Source organism: Mobula hypostoma, chromosome 5 (genome assembly GCF_963921235.1).
Source record: "Mobula hypostoma chromosome 5, sMobHyp1.1, whole genome shotgun sequence".
Lineage (NCBI taxonomy): Eukaryota > Metazoa > Chordata > Chondrichthyes > Myliobatiformes > Myliobatidae > Mobula > Mobula hypostoma.
In genome coordinates, this window is record NC_086101.1 from 34,481,867 (window position 1) to 34,507,352 (window position 25,486).

Below are 25,486 nucleotides of genomic sequence, written 5' to 3' on the forward strand. Positions count from 1 at the left end.
TTTCAGCTTAGGTCTTGGGATTTAAACCTGTAACTTTCGTACCTATGAGTGCTACAACTAAGCTATATGCTTGACACTGTGTGAACGTGACAGTGTAAAGTGTTCAGGCTGTTTGATCCATCTGGTGTGAGCTCCATACTGGAAGTCTCCACACCCTGCACCTTTGTGTACTTCCCTCTACACATGGAGTCCAGAATTGGGACCAAGACTCCAGTATCAGACATTTGCACAGCTTGAGCCCAGCCTTTGTTGGACCAGTCATTTCCTGCTTCTGAGCTGATGTTATAGAGTTGTCAGAAGTAAGCAGCAGGGTTTAGTCCGAAGGCCACCCATGGCAGGGAGATTAAAAATGAGAAGTGTATGTTGATCTGTGTAGCACGGTTCTCTTGACAATGTGTTAACTTTCCTCTCCTTAGAGAAGGAGTTACTAGACTCGTTACCTTTCAGTAAGCAGTGCACAGAAGAGGAGCATGAATTACTGTACTTCCTGTATGAAAATAAATTGAAAAAGGTAACTGTTCCTTTTTAATGTTTCTGTGAAATGGTATTTGCATGATCAGGAAAAATAATGTCAACACAGTTTGTGGATTCAGTACTGCTAAAATATTAACAACTTTCAGTTTAAGCTTGGCTTGATTAGATCAGTGCATCTGGTTATAATTTAATTTTCTAATTTAAAGACTTGCATTCGGTCCTTGTTATCTTTCTCTTTGTGAATTTGTGTACTTGGGCATTTGCTGTGAGTGGAAGCTGCAATAACACGCTCTGACCCATGGTGGCGCTCCTGTATCTTTGCTGGTAAGAGGATGTAGATACATCAAAGCAGCTTGCATTTAAGTAGAGCAACGTGCACAAAGCACTGGAGGAACTCAGCATCTATGGAAAGGTATAAACGGCCAATGTTTTGAGCCAAGACCCTTCACCAGGACTGGAAAGAAACGGTGAAGAAGCCGGAATAAGAAGGTGGGGGTAGGGAGGGAAGGTGATGGGTGAAACCAGGTGGGTGGGAAGGTAGGTGGATTTATGTAGCATCTTTCTTAGCAGAGTAAAGCACAATGGAGCCATGAGGGAGCAGGGAGTGGTTTTAAGTAGTAATTTCAACTATAAGACTAAATGCATGAAGATTTCAGAGATGAAGGAGATAGTTAGATCATAGAGGAATTTAAGCATATTTGGACGTTAATATCCCAGGAACTATTATATGTTCCCAAGGGCAAGTAGTTATCAAATTGTGGAGCCAATATATTTCATCTTGTGTGCTGTGTATTGAACAAGGTATATGGATTTTGTTTTCGTAGCCAAGCCCCAGCCGCATGTCCCATGACACCGCAGCTGCTTCTGTTTTTATTTTGTCTGTTTTCAGGATGCAGGGTTAATTGGCAAAGTCAGTATTTACTGCCCAGGCTTAACTGCCCTTGAGGAGGAGGTGCTGAATCACCTGCCTGAGCATTCCTCCTAGTGAAGGTTCTCCCAGGGTGTTTGTGTGGGAGGGAGTTCCAGGGTTTGAACCCAGTGAAGGGGAAAGAATGGTTGGTGCATTCTAAGACAGGATGATGTGTGAACATGCAGGTAGTGCTGTTCCTGTGTCCCTGATGTGCTTGGGGGTAGAGATCTGGGATTTGGGAAGTATTGTTGGATTAGCCTTGCCAAGTAACTGCAGTATACATTCAGTAGCCACTTTATTGGGTACTTCTTGACCTAATAAGGTGGACACTGAGTGCATGTTCATGGTCGATGTATTGTTCATTTAGAGGTGCTCTTCTGCTCACCACTGTTGTAAGGTGTGGTTACTTGAGTTACTTTCCTGTCAGCTTGAACCAGTCTGGCCATTCTCCTCTGGCCTCTATCATTAACAAAGCTTTTTTGCCTACAAACTTGCCACTCGCCGGATGTTTTTTGTTTTGTGCACCACTCTCTAAACTCTAGAGACTGTTGTGAGTGAAAATCCCAGGAGCTCAGCAGACTCTGAGCTACTCAAACCTCTCGGTGTGGGACCAACGATCGTTCCACAGTTAAAATCACTTGGGTCACATTTCTTCCCCATTCTGATGTTTGGTCTGAACAACAATTGAACCCTTTGACCACGTCTGCATGCGTGTATGCATTGAGTTGCAGCCCCATGATGGGTTGAATAGATATTTGCATTAATGAACAGGTGTACTAAATAAAGTGGCCACTGCGTGTAGACATGGGCACCAATCCGAATTTCTCCTTTGGCATCTGGGTGTCACATTGAATCAAAATCACCAGATCCCACCATGGACTCTTTGCAATGAATCCGCTTTCTTGAAATATGGTGGCCTGAATCGGCCTTGTTTGTAGCTTCACTCCTGCATTCAGTCCATATCCCTCTTAACCTCACCTTTCCACGTATCTATCCAAGTGCTTCTTCAATGATACTGTTGTACCTGCCTCAACTATTTCCATGGTGCTCATTCCATCCTCTGCGTGAAAAAGTTGCTTCCCAGTTCCCTTTTAAATCTTTCTCCTCTTACCCTAAACTTGTGTATTCTAGTTTTGGATTCCTCTACCCTTGGAATATATATATTGACATAAATAATTTCTAATTTAAACAAGGAAGAAAGAATTTTGAGTTGTAAACAGAACAGACTTTTAACTCTTCCAGCAAGAGTTACTGAAATCCTTGTCACTGTTTTCTTCGTATAATTTGTACCTACTTATGCCGACTCAATAACTTTCAATTGCTTGACCTGCCATAGTAATGTTGCTTTCACACTGTTCTTTCTTCCCCTAACAGTATAATAAACCAAGTGAAACAGTAATTCCTGAATCAATTGATGGACTTCAGGATAACCTGGATGTTGTTGTATCCATGGCAGAGAGGAATTACTACAATTGTGATTTCAAGACTTGCTATAAACTGACTTCAATGTAAGTAGAGTCTATATGTCATCAGTAAGGTTCTTTGCAGCCTACAAAAATCTTATTTGAAGTGTAATTGCTGTGGTAACAGAGGAAATTTGGCAGCTAATTTGTAGACAGAAGGCTCCCACAATATCCATTGAGATAATGAACAGCTAATCTACCTTTGAAAAGCTTGTTGGATAGATATGATTCTGGAAGGAACAGCCCTGCAGTTTGGAATATCTGAAGTTATTATTTCATATTTAGATGGTTGTCACAGGCATATACAACCACCAGTTTCACAGAATATTTTCAATGGATGAAAACCCAAGGAGCATCATGGAATGAGATGATATCTTTGCGTAAGTAATTGTATATGACCCAACATTTTAGTATTGGCTTTTTAATACTTCCAACAAGCAACAGGCAAAGGGATTTGCAAATCAAGAATTTTCCGTTTTAGAAGTACATTTAACATGGAAATAAAAATTCTGAATTGAATAGGTTAGGGCTTTATTCCTTGCAAGGTAGAAGATTGAAGAGAGGTTTGATAGATACATACAAAATTGTGAGGGGTTTGAGATGGGGTCATTGCAAGAGGTTGGGTGGGACTACAGCTAGAGTTCATGGGTTAAGGGTGAAAGGTGAAAAGTTTAAGAGAAACATGAGGGGAACTTCTTCATTCGGGCTGTCAGTACAGGTAGTGCATGCAAGCTCAATTTCTTTCTTTCTTTCTTTTTCAATCTTTTTATTAGTTTCATAAAATATAAACATAACATAGCAATAATACAAATAGTTGGAGATACATTGTTATACTTAAAATGAGTAATTATAAAACCAAATAGTATAAATTGACAAAACTCCCAATCGTGTAGGATAATAATGAATAATACAGGACAAAAAAAAAACTGGAGAAAAATCATGAAAAAGAAAAAAAATAGAAAAAAAAACAAACCCCACCCCAAAAAAAAACTAAACAGAATTAGTCAACTAAACTAAAAAGACTTGGGCAATTCTAACACCGTAAAAATGGAAGAGAAGAAAACCTTAGTGTCAACGACTCCATTCCTCTCAACCAACAGTACAGAGAAGTAAAATAAGTTTGGAAATGGTCAAATTACATCATATGAAAATGCTGAATAAATGGCCTCCAAGTTTTTTCAAATTTAATGGAAGGGTCATAAACCACATTTCTAATTTTTTCCAAATTCAAACACAACATAGTTTGTCTCTTTCCAATTCAGCAAAATGGATCTTCTGGCCATTAAAGTAAGAAATGCAATCATCTGGCGTGCTGAAGAGGTTAAATGATTTGAGTCTATCATTGGTAATCCAAAAATAGCAGTAATTGGATGAGGTTGTAAGTCTGTATTCAAAACCGTTGAAATAATATCAAAAATAGCTTTCCAATATTTTTCCAACAAAGGACATGACCAAAACATGTGAGTTAAAGAGGCTATCTCGGAATGACATCTATCACATATAGGATTAATATAAGAATAATAACGAGATAGTTTATCTTTGGACATATGATCCCTGTGCACTACTTTAAACTGTATCAACACATGTTTAGCACATATAGAGGATGAATTAACCAATTGAAGAATTTTTTCCCATTTTTCAATCGGTATAATAATCTTAAGTTCTCTTTCCCAATCAGCTTTAATTTTTTTGGAAACATCAGGACATAAATTCATAATTATGTTATAAATAATTGCTACAACACTTTTCTGAGAGAGATTTAGATCTAAAATTTTTTCCAAAGTATCCATTGGATATGAGTGTGGAAAATTAGGAGAAGCAATAATTAAAAAGTTTCTAATCTGTAGATATCTAAAAAAGTGAGATCTGGGTAGGTTATATTTATTAGAAAGTTGATCAAAAGACATGAAACAATTATCCAAAAATAAATCACGAACACGTACTATACCTTTGGTTTTCCAATCAAAGTAAGCTTGGTCCATAGCGGAAGGTTGAAAAAGGAAGTTAGATATAATAGGACTTGCTAAAATAAATTGATTAAACCCAAAAAATGTTCGGAATTGAAACCATATACGTAAAGTATGCTTAACTATTGGATTATTCATTTGTTTATACAATTTAGGAGAAATAAAAGGAAGCAAATTTCCTAAACCGAACCCAAAGAAGACAATTACATTCAAGATTTACCCAATGTGGATTTAAAGATACATCTAAATCTCGTAACCAAAATTTTAAATATCGAATATTAATTGCCCAATAATAAAATCTAAAATTCAGGAGGGTGAGCCCCTACTCCTTTTTAGATTTCTGTTAATACCTTTTACCTAGCTGAGGATTTTTGTTCTGCCATATATGTGAGGAAATTTTTGTATCAACATTATCGAAAAAAGATTTTAGGATAAAAATTGGAACCGATTGAAATACATATAGAAATTTGGGCAAAATAATCATCTTAATAGCATTAATCTTTGATTAGCCAAAGACAAAGAAATTGGTGACCATTTAGTAAACAAAAGTTTAATCTGATCAATTAAAGGTAAAAAATTAGCTTTAAGTAAGTCTTTATACTTCTTCGTAATTATTATCCCTAGATATAGAAATGAGTCAGTAACCAATTTAAATGGTAAACACCCATAAATAGGTACCTGCTTATTTAGGGAAAATAATTCACTCTTATTAAGATTCAATTTGTAGCCAGAAAAATTACTAAATTGAGCCAACAAAGCTAGAATAGCAGGAATTGACTTCTCTGGATTAGAGATCTATAATAACAAATCATCTGCATATAGTGATAATTTATGTATTTCGTTTCCGCGGGTAATACCAAAAACATTGGGCGAGTCACAGATAGCAATTGCTAAAGGTTCAAGGGCGATATTAAATAGTAAAAGACTAAGAGGGCATCCTTGCGTAGTACCACGAAATAGACGAAAAAAGGGAGATCTTTGATTATTAGTACAAACCGAAGCTACTGGGGAATAATATAACAATTTAATCCAAGATATAAATGTCAAACTAAAATTAAATTTCTCAAGCACACTAAATAAATAAGGCCATTCAACTCTGTCAAAGGCTTTCTCAGCATCTAATGAGATAATACATTCCGGGGTAGTAAGTGAAGGGGTATAAACAATATTAATTAACCTCCTAATATTAAAGGATGAATAACGATTTTTAATAAATCCAGTTTGATCCATAAATATAATTTGAGGTAATACCTTCTCTAACCTAGTTGCTAAAATTTTTGAAAAAATTTTTGAATCTACATTCAAAAGAGATATCGGTCTGTATGATGCACAATCAGTAGGATCTTTATTCTTTTTAAGAATTAAGGAAATAGAGGCTTCATAAAACGATTGTGGTAATTTACCTAAACTGATTGCTTCTTTGAATATTCTAGACAACCACGGAGAGAGAATAGAGGAAAAGAATTTTAAAAAATTCCACTGTAAACCCATCCGGACTGGATGCTTTACCAGAATTCAATGATGAGATTGCAGTTATTATTTCTTCCTCTGTAATAGGAGTTTCTAATGTTAAGCAATCTTCGGGTGATAATTTCGGAAAATTCAATTTACTTAAAAAATCATGAGGAAAATCACAGTGATATAAAGAGGTATAAAATTCTTGAAAGGTTTTGTTTATCCCATCATGATCAACTGTCAAAGTATCATCGTGTTTGCGAATCTTAGTAATTTGATGTTTAACCGAAGCAAATTTCAATTGATTAGCCAATAATTTACCCAATTTATCACTATGAATATAAAAATCACTTCTAGTTCTTATTAATTGATTTTCAATCGAGGATGTTAATAATAAGCTATGTTCCAATTGAAGTTCAACTCTGTGTTTGTACAGCTCCTTACTGGGAGAAATAGCATATTTTTTATCAATTTCTTTAATTTTATCAACCAACAAGAGTATTTCATTCTTAGCACGTTTTTTTCAAACCAGCCGAATAGGAAATAATCTGACCATGGATATAAGCTTTAAAAGCGTCCCAAACTGTTCCATTGGAAACTTCTTCCGTAGAATTAATTGAAAAGAAGAAATCAATCTGTTCCTTTATAAACTTGACAAAGTCCGAGTCTTGAAGCAAAATAGGGTTAAATCGCCATTGTCTATTAGTACAAGAAGTATCCATTAACTTGATAGAAAGTTTCATTGGAGCATGATCTGAAATGGTGATAATGTCATAATTGCAATCAACTACGGATGGGATTAACCGAGAGTCAATAAAAAAATAGTTCGAGAGTAAGAACGATGAACATGTGAAGAGAATGAGAATTCTTTATCATTTGGGTGTAGAAATCTCCAAATTTCTGAAATCCCAGACTCAAACATAAAAGAGTTAATAAGAATAGCCGACTTATTCGGTAAAGCCGGACTACCTGTGGATCTGTCCAACATGGGATTCAAACATAAATTAAAGTCACCGCCCATTATCAACATATTGTTGTTGTTCGTCCATCGTTGACGTCGATGAGGACCTCGACACCATTATGATGGTGTCGAGACTAGCGCGTGATTTGGATTTAAGTGAGGGAGAGTTGCGCAGCGTCAGCCTCACTCTCTCTTCCCAATTCCCATCTGGATCCAGTGGCAAGACAGAGTCTAGACGGCTGGAGATGGGACTAGGCGCAGTGGATGACCAGGACGTCTTCTGTGTCTTGTCCTGTTCTACACATTCCACAACGCTTGCAGAGACCGCCTTCTTGACCGTTGGACCTTCCATTGGTCTGGTCCGCTCAATCCGCCAGAGTCTGTCTTCACATGTTGGGATAGACAACTCCCTACCTCACTGAGGGTTTGAGACCCGTCGGCTACCCTCACCTGGTTTAGCCGGCTTGTTGAAGCCGTTGCCCGGGGTGTGGCCGCTGTCACATGCAAACAGCTACGGGGAGCCACAGGTGAGAGCTGAATGCCAGGTAGGGACCAAAGGTGGACTAACCGCCCTAAAAAGGACGCAACATGTTCCCCCACCAGAGGTGCTACCCCTCCCTGACACCCCATACACTCCATATACAACATATACTCGTTTAAGTTAGGAAAGGAAGTGAATATGTGTTTAAAAAATTCAGGATAATCCACATTCGGAGCATAAACATAACCATAGCAACCTTTTTATTAAAAAGTAACCCAGTGATTAACAAAAATCTGCCATTAGGATCTGAGATAATGTCTTGATGAATAAATGTAATTGAGGGATCTATAAAAATTGAAACGCCTTTAATTTTGGCTTGGGCATTTGAGTGGTATTGTTGATCTTTCCAAAACTTAAAGTAGCGTTGATTATCCTCTTTCCTTACATGAGTTTCTTGTGCAAAAATAATATGAGCATTCAGTCTTTGGAATACTTTGAAAATCTTTTTCCGTTTTATTGGATGGTTTAAACCATTTGTATTCCAAGAGACAAAATTAGTAATGTGAGCCATAATTTAAGATTAACCCTTTGGTGAGTAAAGGGTTAACCATAATGTGAACTCATCAAATCGGAAGAGGAATACATGATCAGAGAGGAACCGGAAATCCCAACACTGCAGACATCTTTGTAGTCCTAAATCAGCCCAATAGAAAAAACTTAAAAAAGAAAAAGACTACCCCACCCACCATCCCCAAGAGCCCCGAACTAAGCCAGAAAAGGCTGAAGAAAGCACTAACTAATACTAACTCTAACCCCATTTCTTCAGGAGGCAACTCCAAAGATATATATTATATAGATGACCCCCCGAAAACTGATATGTATAAAAAAATTAAACACTATACTAAAATAATCTACATAGTATAATTACTAAGATACATAAACAAGAAAAAGTTAGTATCAATATGTATGATTAGTTAACTATAAATGAGAGTAAATAAAATATCACTTCCAAAAAAAGGGGATTATGGGAAGAAGAAACAAGAAAATGGCGTCCCAAAAAGACCAAAGGAGATTATGCAAAAAGAAAAACAAATCGCCATTTTAATTATACAGAAACAAAAATAAAGAACATATAACTAAAAATGATCGTCAGATCAAATCGTTAGTAATAATATCGAAAAACAAAAAGTTAAGGAAAAATTAACTAAAAGGAAGTAACATTATTCACAAGAAGTAACTATATAAGTTGTAAAGTAATAACTATAGTAGTAAGCACAAAACAAAAATCTTGAGCTTATAAAAAACCTTCATCGTACGGTAGTAGAAGGTTTATTTTTTTTTAAAAAAACACCAGGGAAAAAAGCTGATACTGAGAGCACAGGACATTAAATAAAGGGCGGTGTCCGCCTCAGATGGGTAGTTATCATCCAAAAAGCTTCAAGTGGCGGTTATGGAATGGAAGATGCGACGAGATCCATCAGGAAGAGAAATTCTGAGATGTGCAGGATACAATAATGCCGGTTTGAGATTTTTTTGATAACATTTCGACATCAGAGGTTTAAAAGTCAGTCGCTCCTTCATCACTTCGGGACTGTAATCTTGAACTATCCTGAAGGAATGCTGGTGATACTTGATCATCCCTTGTCGACGAGCAGTCTGGAGAAGCTGTTCTTTAACATTAACATAATGGAAACGAAGAATAATTGGTCTCGGTTTGGATACAGCCGATGTCGACTTTGACCGCGGTATACGATGGGCACGGTCAAGTAATGGAGGCTCGTTGGGAAAAACTGAACTGAATGTATCCTTTAAAAGTTCAGCAAAGAATATTGAAGGGTCTCTAACCTCACCATCTTGGGTAGACCAATTATACATAAGTTTTGTCTTCTCGATTGACTTTCAAGATCGATGACTTTGGATTTAAAGTGTTGCAGTTGTTTAATAGTCGAAGCTAAATTCTGCTCTAAGTTCTCGACTTTTGAATCCGTCTTCTGAGATTTAATATCCAGTTCAGAGATTTTACTTCGATGTTTTTGAACTTCACAACCCAGGGATTTCTGAGATTCCGTGATGGATTTTAAATCTTCATTAAGGCTTTGACGTTGTTGTTCAAATTTAGCAGATAAACTTTCAGATAAATTTTCCTGTTGTTCCTCGAACTTTTCCTCTAGAAACTTCATCATAACCTCATAAGATAGCTCTGTCTGTTTAGAGTCACCTTTCTTTTTTCCTCCGTTCCCGTCAGAATCTTTCCCATCTTTGGCTTTGGATCTTCTGCTCATTTCTTTAAATTCCAGAGTTGCAATTTAAGAAAAAATCAGTAAGATAGAATAAATCTTTTGGTGTAGATAAAATTGATTAGGTCAAGGAGATCGTAGGTTAAAAAAGATAACGGGAATGGAGCAAAGCCAGAGACAACTTCACTCCATGAGCGCTTCCTGTAGAATCAAGCTCAATTTCAATGTTTTTAAGTTTGGATAGGTACACGGACAGTAGGGGTATGGAGGGCGATGTTCCTGGCGCAGGTCTATTGGAATAGGGAGTTTAAATGGTTTGGCATAGACTAGATGGGATGAAAGGCCTTTTCCTGTGCTGTACTTTTCTATGACTATCTTTAGAGGCTAAACAACTCCCTGAAAGCTGACACTGGATGTTGCAGCACTCTCTCTGCACTGCCATAAATTTTAGGATTTTGCTGTGCCAGGTTTGGAGAGGAAGTTAAACCACGACTTACTGCCATGGCTGAGAGTGCCACCCTGTGCCCTCTGCCCGACTCCTGCTTATGTAATGCGGAAGGAATTTCATAATTTTTAATCCCTTTGAAGGTAGGTTAATTTGATAACCTGAGCTGTTTACTTTGTTGTCTTTTACCAGGGTGATGAATAAAGATCCATATCATGCTGTGCTGCTTCCAGTGCACATTGGAGCCTTGGTGGAACTGAACAAAGCAAATGGTAGGAACCCTATCATGTCTTCGTTACCTTCATTTATCAGAATCAGGTTTAATATCACTGACGTACACACTGTCACCACTTTATCAGGTACACCTGTATAGCTGGTTGTTAATACAAATATCTAATCAGCCAATCACGTGGCAGCAACTCGATGCATAAAAGTATGCAGACGTGGTCAAGAAGTTCATTTGTTGTTCAGACCAAATATCAGAATGGGGAAGAAATGATAGGTGATCTTGGCTGTGGAATGATTGTTAGATACATACTGGGCAGTTTGAGTATCTCAGAAACTGCTGAACTCGTGGCATTTTCACAACAGTCTCCAGAGTTTACAGAGAAAACATTCAGTGAGCGGCAGTTCTGTGGGTGAAAAAGCTTTGTTAATGAGAGAGGTCAGAAAAGAAATACAAGGTTAGTTCAGGCTGATAGGAAGGCGATGGTAACAAATAACTGCACACTGCAACTGTGGTGTGCAGAAGAGCATCTCCGCATGCACAAGTGAATGGGCTACATCAGCAGCAGGGTGTACCTAATAAAGTGGCCACTGAGTGCATGTCACAAAATTTGTTTTGCAGTAGCACTACAGTCCAATAAACAACTAGAAATTACAGTAAGAAAAATATTAAGAAGTTAAATCAAGTAATTTGTGCAGAAAGAGAGCAGAAATAGGTAGTGTTCATGAGGTTAGTTTTATTGTCCGTTTGGAAGTCTGATAGTGGAGGAGAAGAAGCTGTTCCTAAAACATTGAGTCATTGAGTGTGTGTCTTCAGGTTCTTCTGCCTCCTCTCAGATGGTAGTAATAAGAGGCCATGTACTGGATAATAGGAGGGTCCTTAGTGATGGATAACAGTTTTTTGAGGAATCACCTTTTGAAGATGTCCTCAATGCTGGAGGAGATGAGTGCCCATGATTGAGGTGGCTGAGTTTGCAACCTTTCGATCCTATGCAGTGATGCAACCAGTTAGAATACTCTCCACAGTACATCTACAGAAATTTTCCAGCCTTTGGTGACGTACCAGAATTCCTGCCTAATCTATCATGTTTCAGATACACGTATGCACTGCATCAGCCTCCTGTTGTCTGCCTGACACCTGCTCTTTAGGCTCTTGGCTCCAGGGAATGGTCTATCCTTATTTGCCCTCAGTAAGATGAAAGAGCTGGTTGTGGACTTCAGGAAGGGTAAGGCGAAGGAACACATACCGATCCTCATAGAGGGATCAGAAGTGGAGAGAGTGAGCTGAGAGCGGAGTGGAGAGAGACACCCTCAAGTTTCTGGGTGTCAGGACCTCTGAGGACCTAACCTGGTCCTAACATATCAATGCAGCTATAAAGAAGGCAAGATAGCAACTAAGCTTCATTAGGAGTTTGAAAAGATTTGGTATGTCAACAAATACACTCAGAAACTTCTATAGATGTACCGTGGAGAGCATTCTGACAGGCTGCATCACTGTCTAGTATGGGGTGGGCGTGCTACTGCACGGGACCGAAGAAACTGCGGAGGGTCATAAATTTAGTCGGCTCCATCTTGGGTACTAGCCTACAAAGTACCCAGGACATCTTCGAGGAGTGGTGTCTCAGAAAGGCAGTTTCGATTATTTAGGACCTCCAGCACCCAGGGCATGCCCTTTTCTCACTGTTACCATCAGGTAGGAGGTACAGAAGCCTGAAGGTACACTCTCAGTGATTCAGGAACAGCTCCTTCCCCTCTGCCATCCAATTCTTAAATGAATATTGAATCAGTGAACACTACCTCATTTTTAAAATATATGTTATTTCTGTGTAACCCTCGGTTTGGCTAGCGGCTTAACCTAGGGGATGATAGCCCCCGGCCCGGACAAATTTAAGAAATCTCGTTTGGTTGGATGCTGCACAATGTGTCCCCTTTGCAAATCAGTACCACGAAATAACAAACATTATACAATATGTGATTAAATGATTGAGCTTTATAATTCTTGATATGACTATATGGTTAATAAAGAAACAAAATAAAGAAAAGGGCCCACTCTGATGAAACAGTTTAATGTGCAAACGTTGGCACTCACATCGTCGTCCATTTGTTCCTGTTGACCTCCTCTGAGCGTAGCCGACCCTCAGACCTGTGCTCTTCAGTCCACTCCATCCGGCGGTCTACCAACTCTCTCCGTTCGTGTCTTCTCTCTTCATCGCTCCCCGAGCAAAGACGGCAAAATCCCTGCTCACAGACACACAAGAAAGGACAACATCCTGCTCATTGGCTAACATGCCCTGTTATCTCTAGTCATAACCCAAACATTGGTGCTGCAGAGAAACCACTACCTTAGCAGTGGAACATTATAGAGAAGCCATAATATTAGCGGTGAAACCTTACAGTGTGTTACATCTATTTTTGCACGATTTTTAATTTATTCAGTATACATATACTGTAATTGGTTGATTATTTATTTATATATGTTCCTCCTTCCATATTATGTATTACAGTGAACTGCTGCTGTTAAGTTAACAAATTTCACGACATGTGCCAGTGATAATAAACCTGACCGATTCTGATTCTGCCACTGGTGAAGGAGCACTTGACCGCTCAACACTACATACTGAGACTCCCTCTTCTTTCCTTCTGTCCAATATTTAAACCTGGTGCCAGTTCCCTCCCTCCGATTGACTCTGACATTTGGTGCAGAATCATTACCTTCCCACTGCTTCTAATTGTAAACAGAATTGCATAAATTAACTCTTTCTTTGCATTGTTCTTTGTTTTTCAGAACTCTTCTACCTTGCACACAAGTTGGTGGATTTGTACCCTAATAATCCGGTAAGTTGTTTTTCAATCACAATATTCATGCAAAAATTCATTCACAATTCATGCACTGTTTTCCCTTTCTGTCACTCTGCTTATCTCTCTTAAACACAACAGTTTCTGCAGATGCTGAAAGTACAGAGCAGCATGCACAGAATGCTGGAGGAAATCAGTGGGTCAGTCAGCATCTGTGGAGTGGAATAAAGAGTCGATGTTTCAGGCTGAGTCCCTTCATCTGGAATCCCGATGAAGGATTTTGGCCCGAAACGTTGTCTGTTTATTCCCCTCCATGGATGCTGCCTGACTTGCTGAGTTCTTCCAGCATTTTGTGTGTGTGTGTGTTGTTTATCTCTCTCGATGTTGATCCCCATGACCAGAAATTACCAAGTATGTGGGTGTTTGCTTGTGTTGTACATCACAGTTGAGCTATAACTTGCCTTTGCTTGTTGCCTGCACTTTCACCCGGTGATGGTGATCAAGTGATCGGCAGGTACTGGGGTCATTTTCTCACCCCCAAGTTTTGAGGTGGGTTGAGCCTTGTGTAGATCGATCAGCCATGTAATTCTGGGCCAGTACTGGGATCTATGGCTCCTCTTTACACAATTTGACCATAAATCATAGGGCCATTCGGCTCATTGAGTCTCCTCTGTTATTTTACCATGGCTGATTTATTATCCCTCGCAACCCCATTCTCCTGCCTTCTCCACGTAACCTTTTAAGCCCTGACTAATCACGAACCTATCAACCTCCGTTTTAAATACACCCAATGACAGCCTCCACAGACAGCTATGGCAATGAATTCCATAAATTCACCACCACCTGGCAAAAAAAATTCCTCCCCTGTTCTAAATGGAAGTTCCTCTATTCTAAGGCCGTGCCCTCTGTTTCAGTTTTTCACTATCGATAGGCCTCAGTGAGTCCACCCTCATTCTCCTAAACAAAATCAGAATCACTGGCATATGTTGTGGGAATTGTTGCTTTGCGGCAGCAGTACAGCGCTTACATAATAAGAAAGCTATAAATTACAATACACGTATATATCAAATAATTAAATTAGATAAATAGTACAAAAAGAGGTAAAAAATATTGCAATATTGTCCATTCAAAAATCTGGTGGTGGATGGTTAGAAGCTGTTCCTGAAACGTGTAGTGTGTGTCTTCAGGCTCCTTCACCTCCTTCTTCATGGTACCAGTGAGAAGAGGGCGTGACCTGGTTATGAAAGTCTTTAACATTGTATGCCACCTAATGAGGCATTGTCTGTTGAAGGTATCCTCGATGCTGGGAGGGCTAGTGCCCGTGATGGAGCTGGCTGAGTTTACAACTTCCTGCAGCTTTTTCCAATGCTGTGCAGTAACCCCTCCATACTAGAGGCAACCATTAGAATCCTCTCCACGGTATACCTAGAAATGTGCAAGAGTCTCCTCTTCAACCTCCTAATGAAATATAGCCGCTGTCATGCTTTCTTTGTAATGGCACCAGTGTGATAGATACTTAGAGATGTTGATGCCCAGGAACCTGAAATTGCTGATCCCTCAATGAGGACTGGTGTGTATTTCCTTGACTTCCACTTCCTGAAGGCCATAATCAATTCTTGGTCACAATCTAATCAACTCCAGCGAGTACAGATAGCTGAGATGGAATAGTGGAGCAGTCTTGACAGGGTAAGTCGCCTAATTCTGCTCTTAGGTCTTATGAAAATAAATGATGGAAACTCCGGAACTGCAATCTCCGTAGGTGCCAGTAAATTGGATCAGGCAGGGTTAACATGAGGAGAAGTGATACATTCATGGGAAAAGAATGAAGGTGAATTGGAAAGAAGTTCACAGAGAGATAAACACTGGCATGAGCCCGATGGGCAAACTACCATGCTGTTAAGTTCTACTTATCTGGAAACAGAACCAGCAGGGTTGCAAATGGTCACAAATACGGATTTAATGCAGAGGCTTTATAGGGCATTGGTCAGACCACACTTGGAGCATTGTCTGCAGTTTTGAGTCCCTTAGCTAAGAAAGGATATGCTAGCGCTGGAGAGGATGCAGAGGAGGTTCACAAGAATTATCTCAGGAATGAAAGGGTTAAAGTAGGAGCATTTGATGGCTCTAAGCCTGTACTCGCTGGAGTTTAGAAGAATAGAAGCATAGAAAACGTACAGGCCCTTCGGCCCACAAAGCTATGCCAAACATGTCCCTACCTTAGAACTACCTATGCTTTACCCATAGCCCTCTATTTTTCTAAGCTCCATGTAGCCATCCAGGAGTCTCTTAAAAGACCCTATCGTTTCCGCCTCCACCACTGCCACTGGCAGCCCATTCCACGCACTCACCACTCTCTGCGTAAAAAATTTACCCCTGACCTCTCTTCTGTACTTACTTCCAAGCACCTTAAAACTATGCCTTCTCGTGCTAGCCATTTCAGCCCTGGGGAAAAAGCCTCTGACTGTCCACACGATCGATGCTTCTCATTATCTTGTACACCTCTGTTAAGTCACCTCTCATCCTCCATTGCTCCAAGGAGAAAAGGCTGAATTCACTCAACCTATTCTCATAAGGCATGCTCTCCAATCCAGGCAACATCCTTGTAAATCTCCTCTGCATTCTTTCTATGGTTTCCACATGCTTCCTGTAGTGAGGCGACCAGAATTGAGCACAGTACTCCAAGTGGGGTCTGACTAGGGTCCTATATAGCTGCAACATTACCTCTCGGCTCTTAAACTTAGTCCCACGGTTGATGAAGGCCAATGCACCGTATGCTTTCTTAACCCCAGAGTCAACCTGCGTAGCAGCTTTGAGTGTCCTATGGACTCAGACCCCGAGATCCCTCTGATCCTCCACACTGCCAAGAGTCTTACCATTAATACTATATTCTGCCATCATATTTGACCTACTAAAATGAACCACCTCACATTTATCTGGATCGAACTCCATCTGCCACTTCTCAGCCCAGTTTTGCATCCTATCAAGAATGAGGGAGGATCTCCTTGAAACCTATCAAAAGGTTGATAGAGTGGAGAGGATTTTTCCTACAGATGAGGAGTTCAGGACCAGAGGGCACAGCCTCAGAATTGAGGGGCATTCATTAGAACAGAGACAAAAAAATTCTTTAGCTAGAGGGTGGTGAATCTGTAGAATTCTTTGCCTTGGATGACTCTGCAGACCAAGTCATTGGGTATATTTAAGGCTGAGGTTGATAGGTTCTTGATTAATCAGGTTATGGGGGAAGGCAGAAGAATGTGGTTGAGAGGGACACTTTAGTTTAAACCCTCCCCAACAGCTCTAGCAAACCTGCCCACAAGGATATTGGTCCCCCTTGGGTTCAGGTGTAACTTGTCCCTTTTGTGCAGGTTGTGCCTTCCCCAGAAGAGATCCCAATGACCCAGAAATCTGAAACCCTGCCCCCTGCACCAGTTCCTCAACTGCACATTCACCTGCTAAATCATCCTAATCTTACCCTTACTGGCATGTGGCACAGGCAGCAATCGAGAGATTACTACCCTGGAAGTCCCGCTTTTCAGCTTTCCGCCTAACTCCCTATGTTCTCACTTCAGGACTTCCTCCCCTTTCCTACTTGCGGCATTGGTACCAATATGTACCACGGTTTCTGGATCTTCACCCTTCCCGTTCAGAATGCAGTGGACCCGATCTGAGACATCCCTGCCCCTGGCACCAGGGAAGCAACGTACCATCTGAGTGACTCTTTCACATCCACAGAATCTCCTGTTTTCTCTAACTATGGAATCCCCATTCACTACTGCACTCCACTTTCACCCCTTCCCTTTTGAGCCACAGAGCCAGACTCAGTGCCAGAGACTTGGTTGCTGCGGCTTCTCCTGAAAGGTCATTCCCCCCCCCCCCCCTTCCCACAGTGTCCAAAGCAGTATACTTATTATTGAGGGGAACAGCCACGGGCATACTTTCAACTGGCTGCTGATTTCCCTTTCCAGACAGTCACCCAGGAACCTACTTCTTGCAACTTAGGGGTGACTACCTCCCTGTAGCTCCTATCCTTTTTTCTCCTCATTCTGCCTTTTGAGCTGAAAATCATTGAGCTACCGCTCCAGTTCCTTAACACGGTCTCTATGGAACTGCGGCAAATGTGGTTATCAGGGAGACTGGGGAGTCTCCCATATTTCCCATATCTCACACAAGGAACATATCACTACATCCAGATCCATTCTCAGCACACTAGCTATGTGCGAACAGGTGGGGAAAAAACTGTTAGTAATGTTTTATTTTCTTACTTACTTAGAACCTCCATCTGTGCTTGCCCAAGCCTGTTGAGCTGAAGTCGGACCACTTTAACAATGCCTCACACCTCCTTATTGGCCCCGCGCTGAGAAAAAAGCCAAAAAATACCCAAGCTCTTTTTAAACCTCACAATGCGTCACCAACGTAAGACTGCTTATGCTGATTGCTGGCTGCTGAGAAAAAAATGCTGTTTCTCTTGCCTCTTGCTGAGCAGGTGTCCTGGTTTGCGGTTGGTTGTTACTACCTCATGGTTGGCCACAAAAACGAACACGCCAGGAGATACCTCAGGTGGGAATGCAGTTGTGTTACATGGTCCTTTACAATGGTTTTGTAGTTTCATAAACACATTTTTTCTTCTAGGTTTTCATTTTATTTTAGTAATTATTTTGTAGGTTTGGTTATGTTTTACTGAAAAAGTGGACTCCCATGACCAGGTGTTTAGTGATGATGTTAAGAAGCACTTTCTCACACAAAGGAATTCCTTTCCCCAAATTCTAAGGCTTACTTTAAAACTTCCAAACAGGAATTGGTGTATTGTTGTTTGGTGAGAGGATTATGGATCCAGGACACATTGTCTTAGGGGCAGATTAACTGTGGCATATTGCGGGGGGTTCGGGGGGGAAGGTTTGTCAAGAGACTGAATGTCCTCTTGACCCTGTGTGAGGTGTGTAACAACACTGAGGCAGCTGGGTGTCCTACAATGCTGCTCAGGGTTGTGCACTATAGTACAGTATGACATAGACTGGTGATGGGGTCCTTTGGAATTGTCAATTCTTGTACCCATGTTTGAGTTGTTCCATACATCCGATATCCAGATACGCTATTGACTGTTTAGGATTTTATAAAGCAGAAAGCAGCCTGTTGGTTCTCCAAGAAAGTGCTTTGTTTCTCTATATCTTTAAGTTATCTTCCTACCCACTCTTCTGTTTATTTTGAAAAGTTTATGCTCCTCTTTAGGTTAAACTGGTGAAAGGCTAATTGCAATTGAATTAGACGGGAGTTTGGGAGAGTAGATTAGGAGTAGCTTTTATTGAGTAACTCCACATGAAGGAAGTTGAGGATGGCAGGGTTTGTGAACCGTGGATGATGAAAGGTGCTACACACTTAGTCAAAACAAAAATATGACGCATATGTAAGGAGTTGAAAATCAAACAGGGCCTTTGGGGAATAAGAACAGAGAATCAGGAAGTATAAAAGCTCCTCTGAAATGTCTTTTGTGAGTAGGACTAGGGAATCATAAGGCATTTAATGCAAATTTTTAAAAAACAGGTGAGAGGGTGGGACTAAACAAATACTTTGCATTGTTATTCACCAAGAAGGACATGAAGGATAATGAGATCAGGGCAGCATAGCTGATATTCAAAGGCTTGTAGGTAGCAGGATCAGAATCGGATTTAATATCATCTGCATATGTCGTGAAATTTAACTTAATGGCAGCAGTTCAATACAATACATGATCAATATAGAAAAATATGAATTACAGTAAATATATATATATTAGTTAAATTAAGAATAGTAGTGCAAAAAAAGAGAAATTTAAAAGTGAGGTAATGTTCATGGGTTCACTGTCCAATTAGAAATCGGATGGCAGAGGGGAAGAAGCTGTTCCTGAATCGCTGAGTGTGTGCCTTCAGGCTTCTGTACCTCCTTCCTGACAGTAACAATGAGAACAGGGCATATCCCTGGTAGGGGCCCTTAATAATAGATGCTGCCTTTTTGCAAGTGTCTTGAATGCTGTGGAGGCTAGTATCCGTGATGGAGCTGACTAGTTTTACAACTTTCTGTAGCTTTCAATCCTGTGTAGTAGCACCCCTCCCCCCAATTCCAGACAGTGATACGGCCTGTCAGAATTCTCTCCATCGTACATCTATAGAAATTTTTGAGTGTTTTAGGTGACAAACCAAATTTCCTCAAACTCTTCAAAACGAGTTGTTTTGTGTTTTTTTGAAGAACATTAAGATGGATAAGTATCCAGGACTGAGGCGATCTATCTCAGGTTACTGAAAGAGGCAAGAAAGGAGATTGCTGGGGTCATTTGTAAAGATCTTTGCATTCTCTTTCGCCACAAGTTATTCCTCTTTTTAAGAACCAATAGAGACAAACCAGGAAATTACAGGACAGTGAGCCTTTCATCAGTAGTAGGGACATTATTAAAGAAGGTTCTTAGCAAAAGGATCTACTCTCATCCAGAAACATTTAGACTTGTAAGGTAAAGTCAACATGGGTTTGTGCAGTGGAGGCCACGTCATACAAAGCTGGATCAGATTTTTGAGTAGACGCTCAAGATCATTGAGCATAGGTCAGTGGATGCCGTCTGTATCAGCTTTAGAAAAACACGTGACAAGTTCTTTTGTGGTGGGGTGATCTAGAGGATTAAGGCACATGGGATCCATCTAGATGTAATAAATTGGATTCTGATTTGGTTTTGTAGTTGTCGTGGTGTGTTACTCTTACTCAAAATCTGTTGCCAGATGACACAATTATTGCTGGATTTGTGGATAATGATGAAGGTTATCAAAGGATTCAGTAGGATGCAGACCAGATAGAGTTTAAATCCAGGCAAATGTGAAGCGAATTTTGGGAAGGAAAATGTAAGAGGGATGTATACAATATATAGCAGGAGCCGTAGGAACATTGATACACAGAGTACAAGTCTATTGCTCCCTAAAAGTAGCAACACAAGTCAATAACGTGGTAAGGAAAGCACATCATATATTTTCCTTCTTCATTTGGGGTATTGAGTATAAAAGGAAGTCATGTTGCATAGAAACATAGAAAACCTACAGCACAATACAGGCCCTTCAGCCCACAAAGCTGTGCCGAACATGTCCTTACCTTAGAAATTACCTAGGGTTACCTGTGGCCCTCTATTTTTCTAAGCTTCATGTACCTATCAAGGAGTCTCTTAAAAGACCCTGTCGTATCCGCCTCCATCAACATCGCCGGCAGCCCATTTCACGCACTCACCACTCTCTGTGTAAAAAAAAAACTTACCCCTGACATCTCCTCTGTACTTACTTCCAAGCACCTTAAAACTGTGGCCTCTCGTGCTAGCCATTTCAGCTTTGGGAAGAAGCCTCTGACTATCCACACGATCAATGCCTCTCATCATCTTATACACCTCTATCAGGTCACCTCTCATCCTCCGTCACTCCAAGGAAAAAAGGCCGAGTTCACTCAATCTATTCTCATAAGGCATGCTCCCCAATCCAGGCAACATTCTTGTAAATCTTCTCTGCACCCTTTCTGTGGTTTCCACATCCTTCCTGTAGTGAGGCGACCAGATCTGAGCACAGTACTCCAAGTAGGGTCTGACCAGGGTCCTATATAGCTGCAATATTACCCCTTGGCTCCTTAGTTCAGTTGCACGATTGATGAAGGCCAATACACCATACGCCTTCTTAACTACACAGTCAACCTGTGCAGCAGCTTTGAGTGTCCTATGGACTCGGACCCCAAGATCCCTCTGATCCTCCACACTGCCAAGAGTCTTACCATTAATACTATATTCTGCCATCATTTTTGACCTACTAAAATGAACCACCTCACACTTATCTGGGTTGAACTCCATCTGCCATTTCTTAGCCCAGTTTTGCATCCTTTCGATGTCCTGCTGTAACCTCTGACAGCCCTCCACACTATCTTCAACACCCCTAACCTTTGTGTCATCAGCAAAGTTATTAACCCCGCTACTGCAAAAATCTTTGCCTCACCTGGAGAATCATGTGTGGTTCCGATCACCATTACAGGAAGGATGTGGAGGCTTTGGAGAGGATGCAGAAGAGATCCACCAGGATTTTGCCAGGAGTAGAGAGTATTAGCTATAAGAGGAGGTCGAACAAACTTGAATAATTTTCATTGAAGCTTCAGAGGCTGGGGGACACGATTATAACACAATGAGAATCACAGACATGGTAGATAGTCTGGATGTTTTCCCAAAGTGGAGAGCATAAATTTAAGGTGAAAGGGGGAAAGTTTAAAGGAGACTTACGAGAAAGGTATTTTACAGTGAAAGTGGTAGGTGTCTGGAAAGGCAGAAGAACAGGTAGGGAATGGAGTAATATGCAGGCAGGTGGATTTAATTAAAATGGGCATATCAGCACAAACATGATGGGCTGAAGGGCCTTTTTCTGTGCTGAACTGCCATGCCCTTTGCTGCTGTACAAGTTTGAGACCTCACTTCCTGATTTGTGTCGCGGCCTATGCTAATAGATAGGCATTTGTTTCTAACAGTATTTATTTAACCTCCTCAGTAAAGCCACTACCCTTGAGCGAACCTATGGTCCGGCTTGGATCGCCTATGGCCATTCATTTGCAGTGGAAGGTGAACATGACCAGGCCATGGCTGCCTACTTCACTGCGGCTCAGCTAATGAAAGGGTAGGTGCTACTCCATACTGCATTCAGTCAATGTCTTTAACACAACATGTCATTGCTTGATGTCTTGATGGAGGGTCTCGGCCTAGAAATTCAGTTGTTCATTTCATTCTATAGATGCCGCCTGACCTGCTGATTTCATTAGTGTGTTCATCCAGATCTCCAGTATCTGCAAGATCTCTCATGTCTGTCTTTTTGTTTGGCAACTTTTGATTTTACAATGCTGGTTTGAAGCCTTAGTTACTTTGTTGGCACAATCTGCCAATGTGTTTCAGAAACTAACATAACAATGTGTTTTTGAAAGAAAGTTTCTGCTAACCCTTCAGTAATGCAGTTGGTACTTGTTGGTACCACACTCTCTTGAGTCCATCAGCAGATGTGCTCTCACTTCCATTATATTACGACTGTTAATCTGAGCCTCTGTGCATTTGCTTGGATGTAAGACATTTGCGGCAGTGGTTAGAGAAAAGAGACATATCCTCGAAAAAATGGTTCTGGTGCAAGAAGTGTGGAACAGGAATAGTCATTGGCAGAGGATCGGCAGAGAGAAGTAGCAAATATCCAGTCAATGATCTATCTCGGTGACAGATCACAGGAACAAATGTCCAGTCAGTAATCCATCTCAGTGAAACATCACAGGAACAAATGTCCAGTCAGTAATCCATCTCAGTGAAACATCACAGGATCAAATGTCCAGTCAGTAATCCATCTCGGTGAAACATCACAGGATCAAATGTCCAGTCAATAATCCATCTCGGTGAAACATCACAGGATCAAATGTCCAGTCAGTAATCCGTCTCGGTGAAACATCACAGGAACAAATGTCCAGTCAGTAATCCATCTCGGTGAAACATCACAGGATCAAATGTCCAGTCAGTAATCCACCTCGGTGAAACATCACAGGATCAAATGTCCAGTCAGTAATCCGTCTCGGTGAAACATCACAGGATCAAATGTCCAGTCAGTAATCCATCTCGGTGAAACATCACAGGATCAAATGTCCAGTCAGTAATCCATCTCGGTGAAACATCACAGGAACAAATGTCCAGTCAGTAATCCACCTCGGTGAAACATCACAGGATCAAATGTCCAGTCAGTAATCCATCTCGGTGAAACATCACAGGAACAAATGTCCAGTCAGTAATCCACCTCGGTGAAACATCACAGGATCAAATGTCCAGTCAGTAATCCATCTCGGTGAAACATCACAGGATCAAATGTCCAGTCAGTAATCCATCTCGGTGAAACATCACAGGAACAGATGTCCAGTCAGTAATCCACCTCGGTGAAACATCACAGGATCAAATGTCCAGTCAGTAATCCGTCTCAGTGAAACATCACAGGATCAAATGTCCAGTCAGTAATCCGTCTCAGTGAAACATCACAGGATCAAATGTCCAGTCAGTAATCTGTCTCAGTGAAACATCACAGGATCAAATGTCCAGTCAGTAATCCTCCTCGGTGAAACATCACAGGATCAAATGTCCAGTCAGTAATCCGTCTCAGTGAAACATCACAGGAACAAATGTCCAGTCAGTAATCCATCTCGGTGAAACATCACAGGATCAAATGTCCAGTCAGTAATCCGTCTCAGTGAAACATCACAGGATCAAATGTCCAGTCAGTAATCCATCTCAGTGAAACATCACAGGAACAAATGTCCAGTCAGTAATCCATCTCGGTGAAACATCACGGGATCAAATGTCCAGTCAGTAATCCTCCTCGGTGAAACATCACAGGATCAAATGTCCAGTCAGTAATCCGTTTCGGTGAAACATCACAGGAACAAATGTCCAGTCAGTAATCCATCTCGGTGAAACATCACAGGAACAAATGTCCAGTCAGTAATCCGTTTCGGTGAAACATCACAGGAACAAATGTCCAGTCAGTAATCCACCTCGGTGAAACATCACAGGATCAAATGTCCAGTCAGTAATCCATCTCGGTGAAACATCACAGGATCAAATGTCCAGTCAGTAATCCATCTTGGTGAAACATCACAGGAACAGATGTCCAGTCAGTAATCCACCTCGGTGAAACATCACAGGATCAAATGTCCAGTCAGTAATCCGTCTCAGTGAAACATCACAGGATCAAATGTCCAGTCAGTAATCCGTCTCAGTGAAACATCACAGGATCAAATGTCCAGTCAGTAATCTGTCTCAGTGAAACATCACAGGATCAAATGTCCAGTCAGTAATCCGTCTCAATGAAACATCACAGGATCAAATGTCCAGTCAGTAATCCATCTCGGTGAAACATCACAGGAACAAATGTCCAGTCAGTAATCCATCTCGGTGAAACATCACAGGATCAAATGTCCAGTCAGTAATCCGTCTCAGTGAAACATCACAGGATCAAATGTCCAGTCAGTAATCCATCTCAGTGAAACATCACAGGAACAAATGTCCAGTCAGTAATCCATCTCGGTGAAACATCACGGGATCAAATGTCCAGTCAGTAATCCTCCTCGGTGAAACATCACAGGATCAAATGTCCAGTCAGTAATCCGTTTCGGTGAAACATCACAGGAACAAATGTCCAGTCAGTAATCCATCTCGGTGAAACATCACAGGATCAAATGTCCAGAGTCAATGATCCATCTCAGTGAAACATCACAGGATCAAATGTCCAGTCAGTAATCCACCTCGGTGAAACATCACAGGAACAAATGCCCAGTCAGTAATCCATCTCGGTGAAACATCACAGGAACAAATGTCCAGTCAGTAATCTGTCTCAGTGAAACATCACAGGAACAAATGTCCAGTCAGTAATCCACCTCGGTGAAACATCACAGGATCAAATGTCCAGTCAGTAATCCATCTCAGTGAAACATCACAGGAACAAATGAGTAGGAGTAGGAGTAGGCCTCTCAGCTCGTCAAACCTGCTGTGCCATTCCGTATGACCAGAGCCCATCACTGCTGACCTCAACCCCTCTTCTGTTCCAATTCCCCATAATGCTCAGCTTCTTGATCTTTCAGGTACGTGTCTACTCTTTAAATATATCTAAACTGCAGAATTGTACAACACAGAAACAGACCCTCCGGCCCTCCTCCTTAATGATGACCCTGATGCCTATCTATGCAAATCCCACTTACCCGTATCTCTGTACTTTTTATTATCTGAGTACCTCTCCAAATGCATTTTAAATGTTTTAGTTGTACCATCCATCTCCAATACCTCGTTCAAGATACCACTCATCTGTGAAAAAGTTACTTTTCGTATCTCCACTAAATTTCTTCCCTCTCACTTGTGCTTTCTACTCTAGACTTCCCTGTTCTTGGAGAAAGATTACCTATTCTATATATGCTCCTCATAACTTCGTGAAACCTCTGTGAGGTTACCCCTCTGCTCCTATGTTCCACAGAGAATTATGCCAGTCTATCCAATCTCCTCATAACAACAGCCTTCTATTTTGGATAACA

At 40.8% G+C, this 25,486-nt stretch overlaps 1 protein-coding gene across 1 annotated transcript in view; it reads left to right on the top strand.

Annotated features, from left to right (window-relative positions):
* The window catches only part of cdc16 (cell division cycle 16 homolog (S. cerevisiae)), a 68,828-nt gene that overhangs the window by 17,191 nt on the left and 26,151 nt on the right, over positions 1–25,486 (top strand). The window contains exons 7-12 of the mRNA XM_063048346.1: positions 417–511; positions 2,759–2,892; positions 10,586–10,665; positions 13,404–13,453; positions 17,898–17,971; positions 21,937–22,062. Coding sequence (XP_062904416.1) covers positions 417–511; positions 2,759–2,892; positions 10,586–10,665; positions 13,404–13,453; positions 17,898–17,971; positions 21,937–22,062 — 559 coding nt within the window. The remainder of the gene's footprint in view (positions 1–416; positions 512–2,758; positions 2,893–10,585; positions 10,666–13,403; positions 13,454–17,897; positions 17,972–21,936; positions 22,063–25,486) is intronic.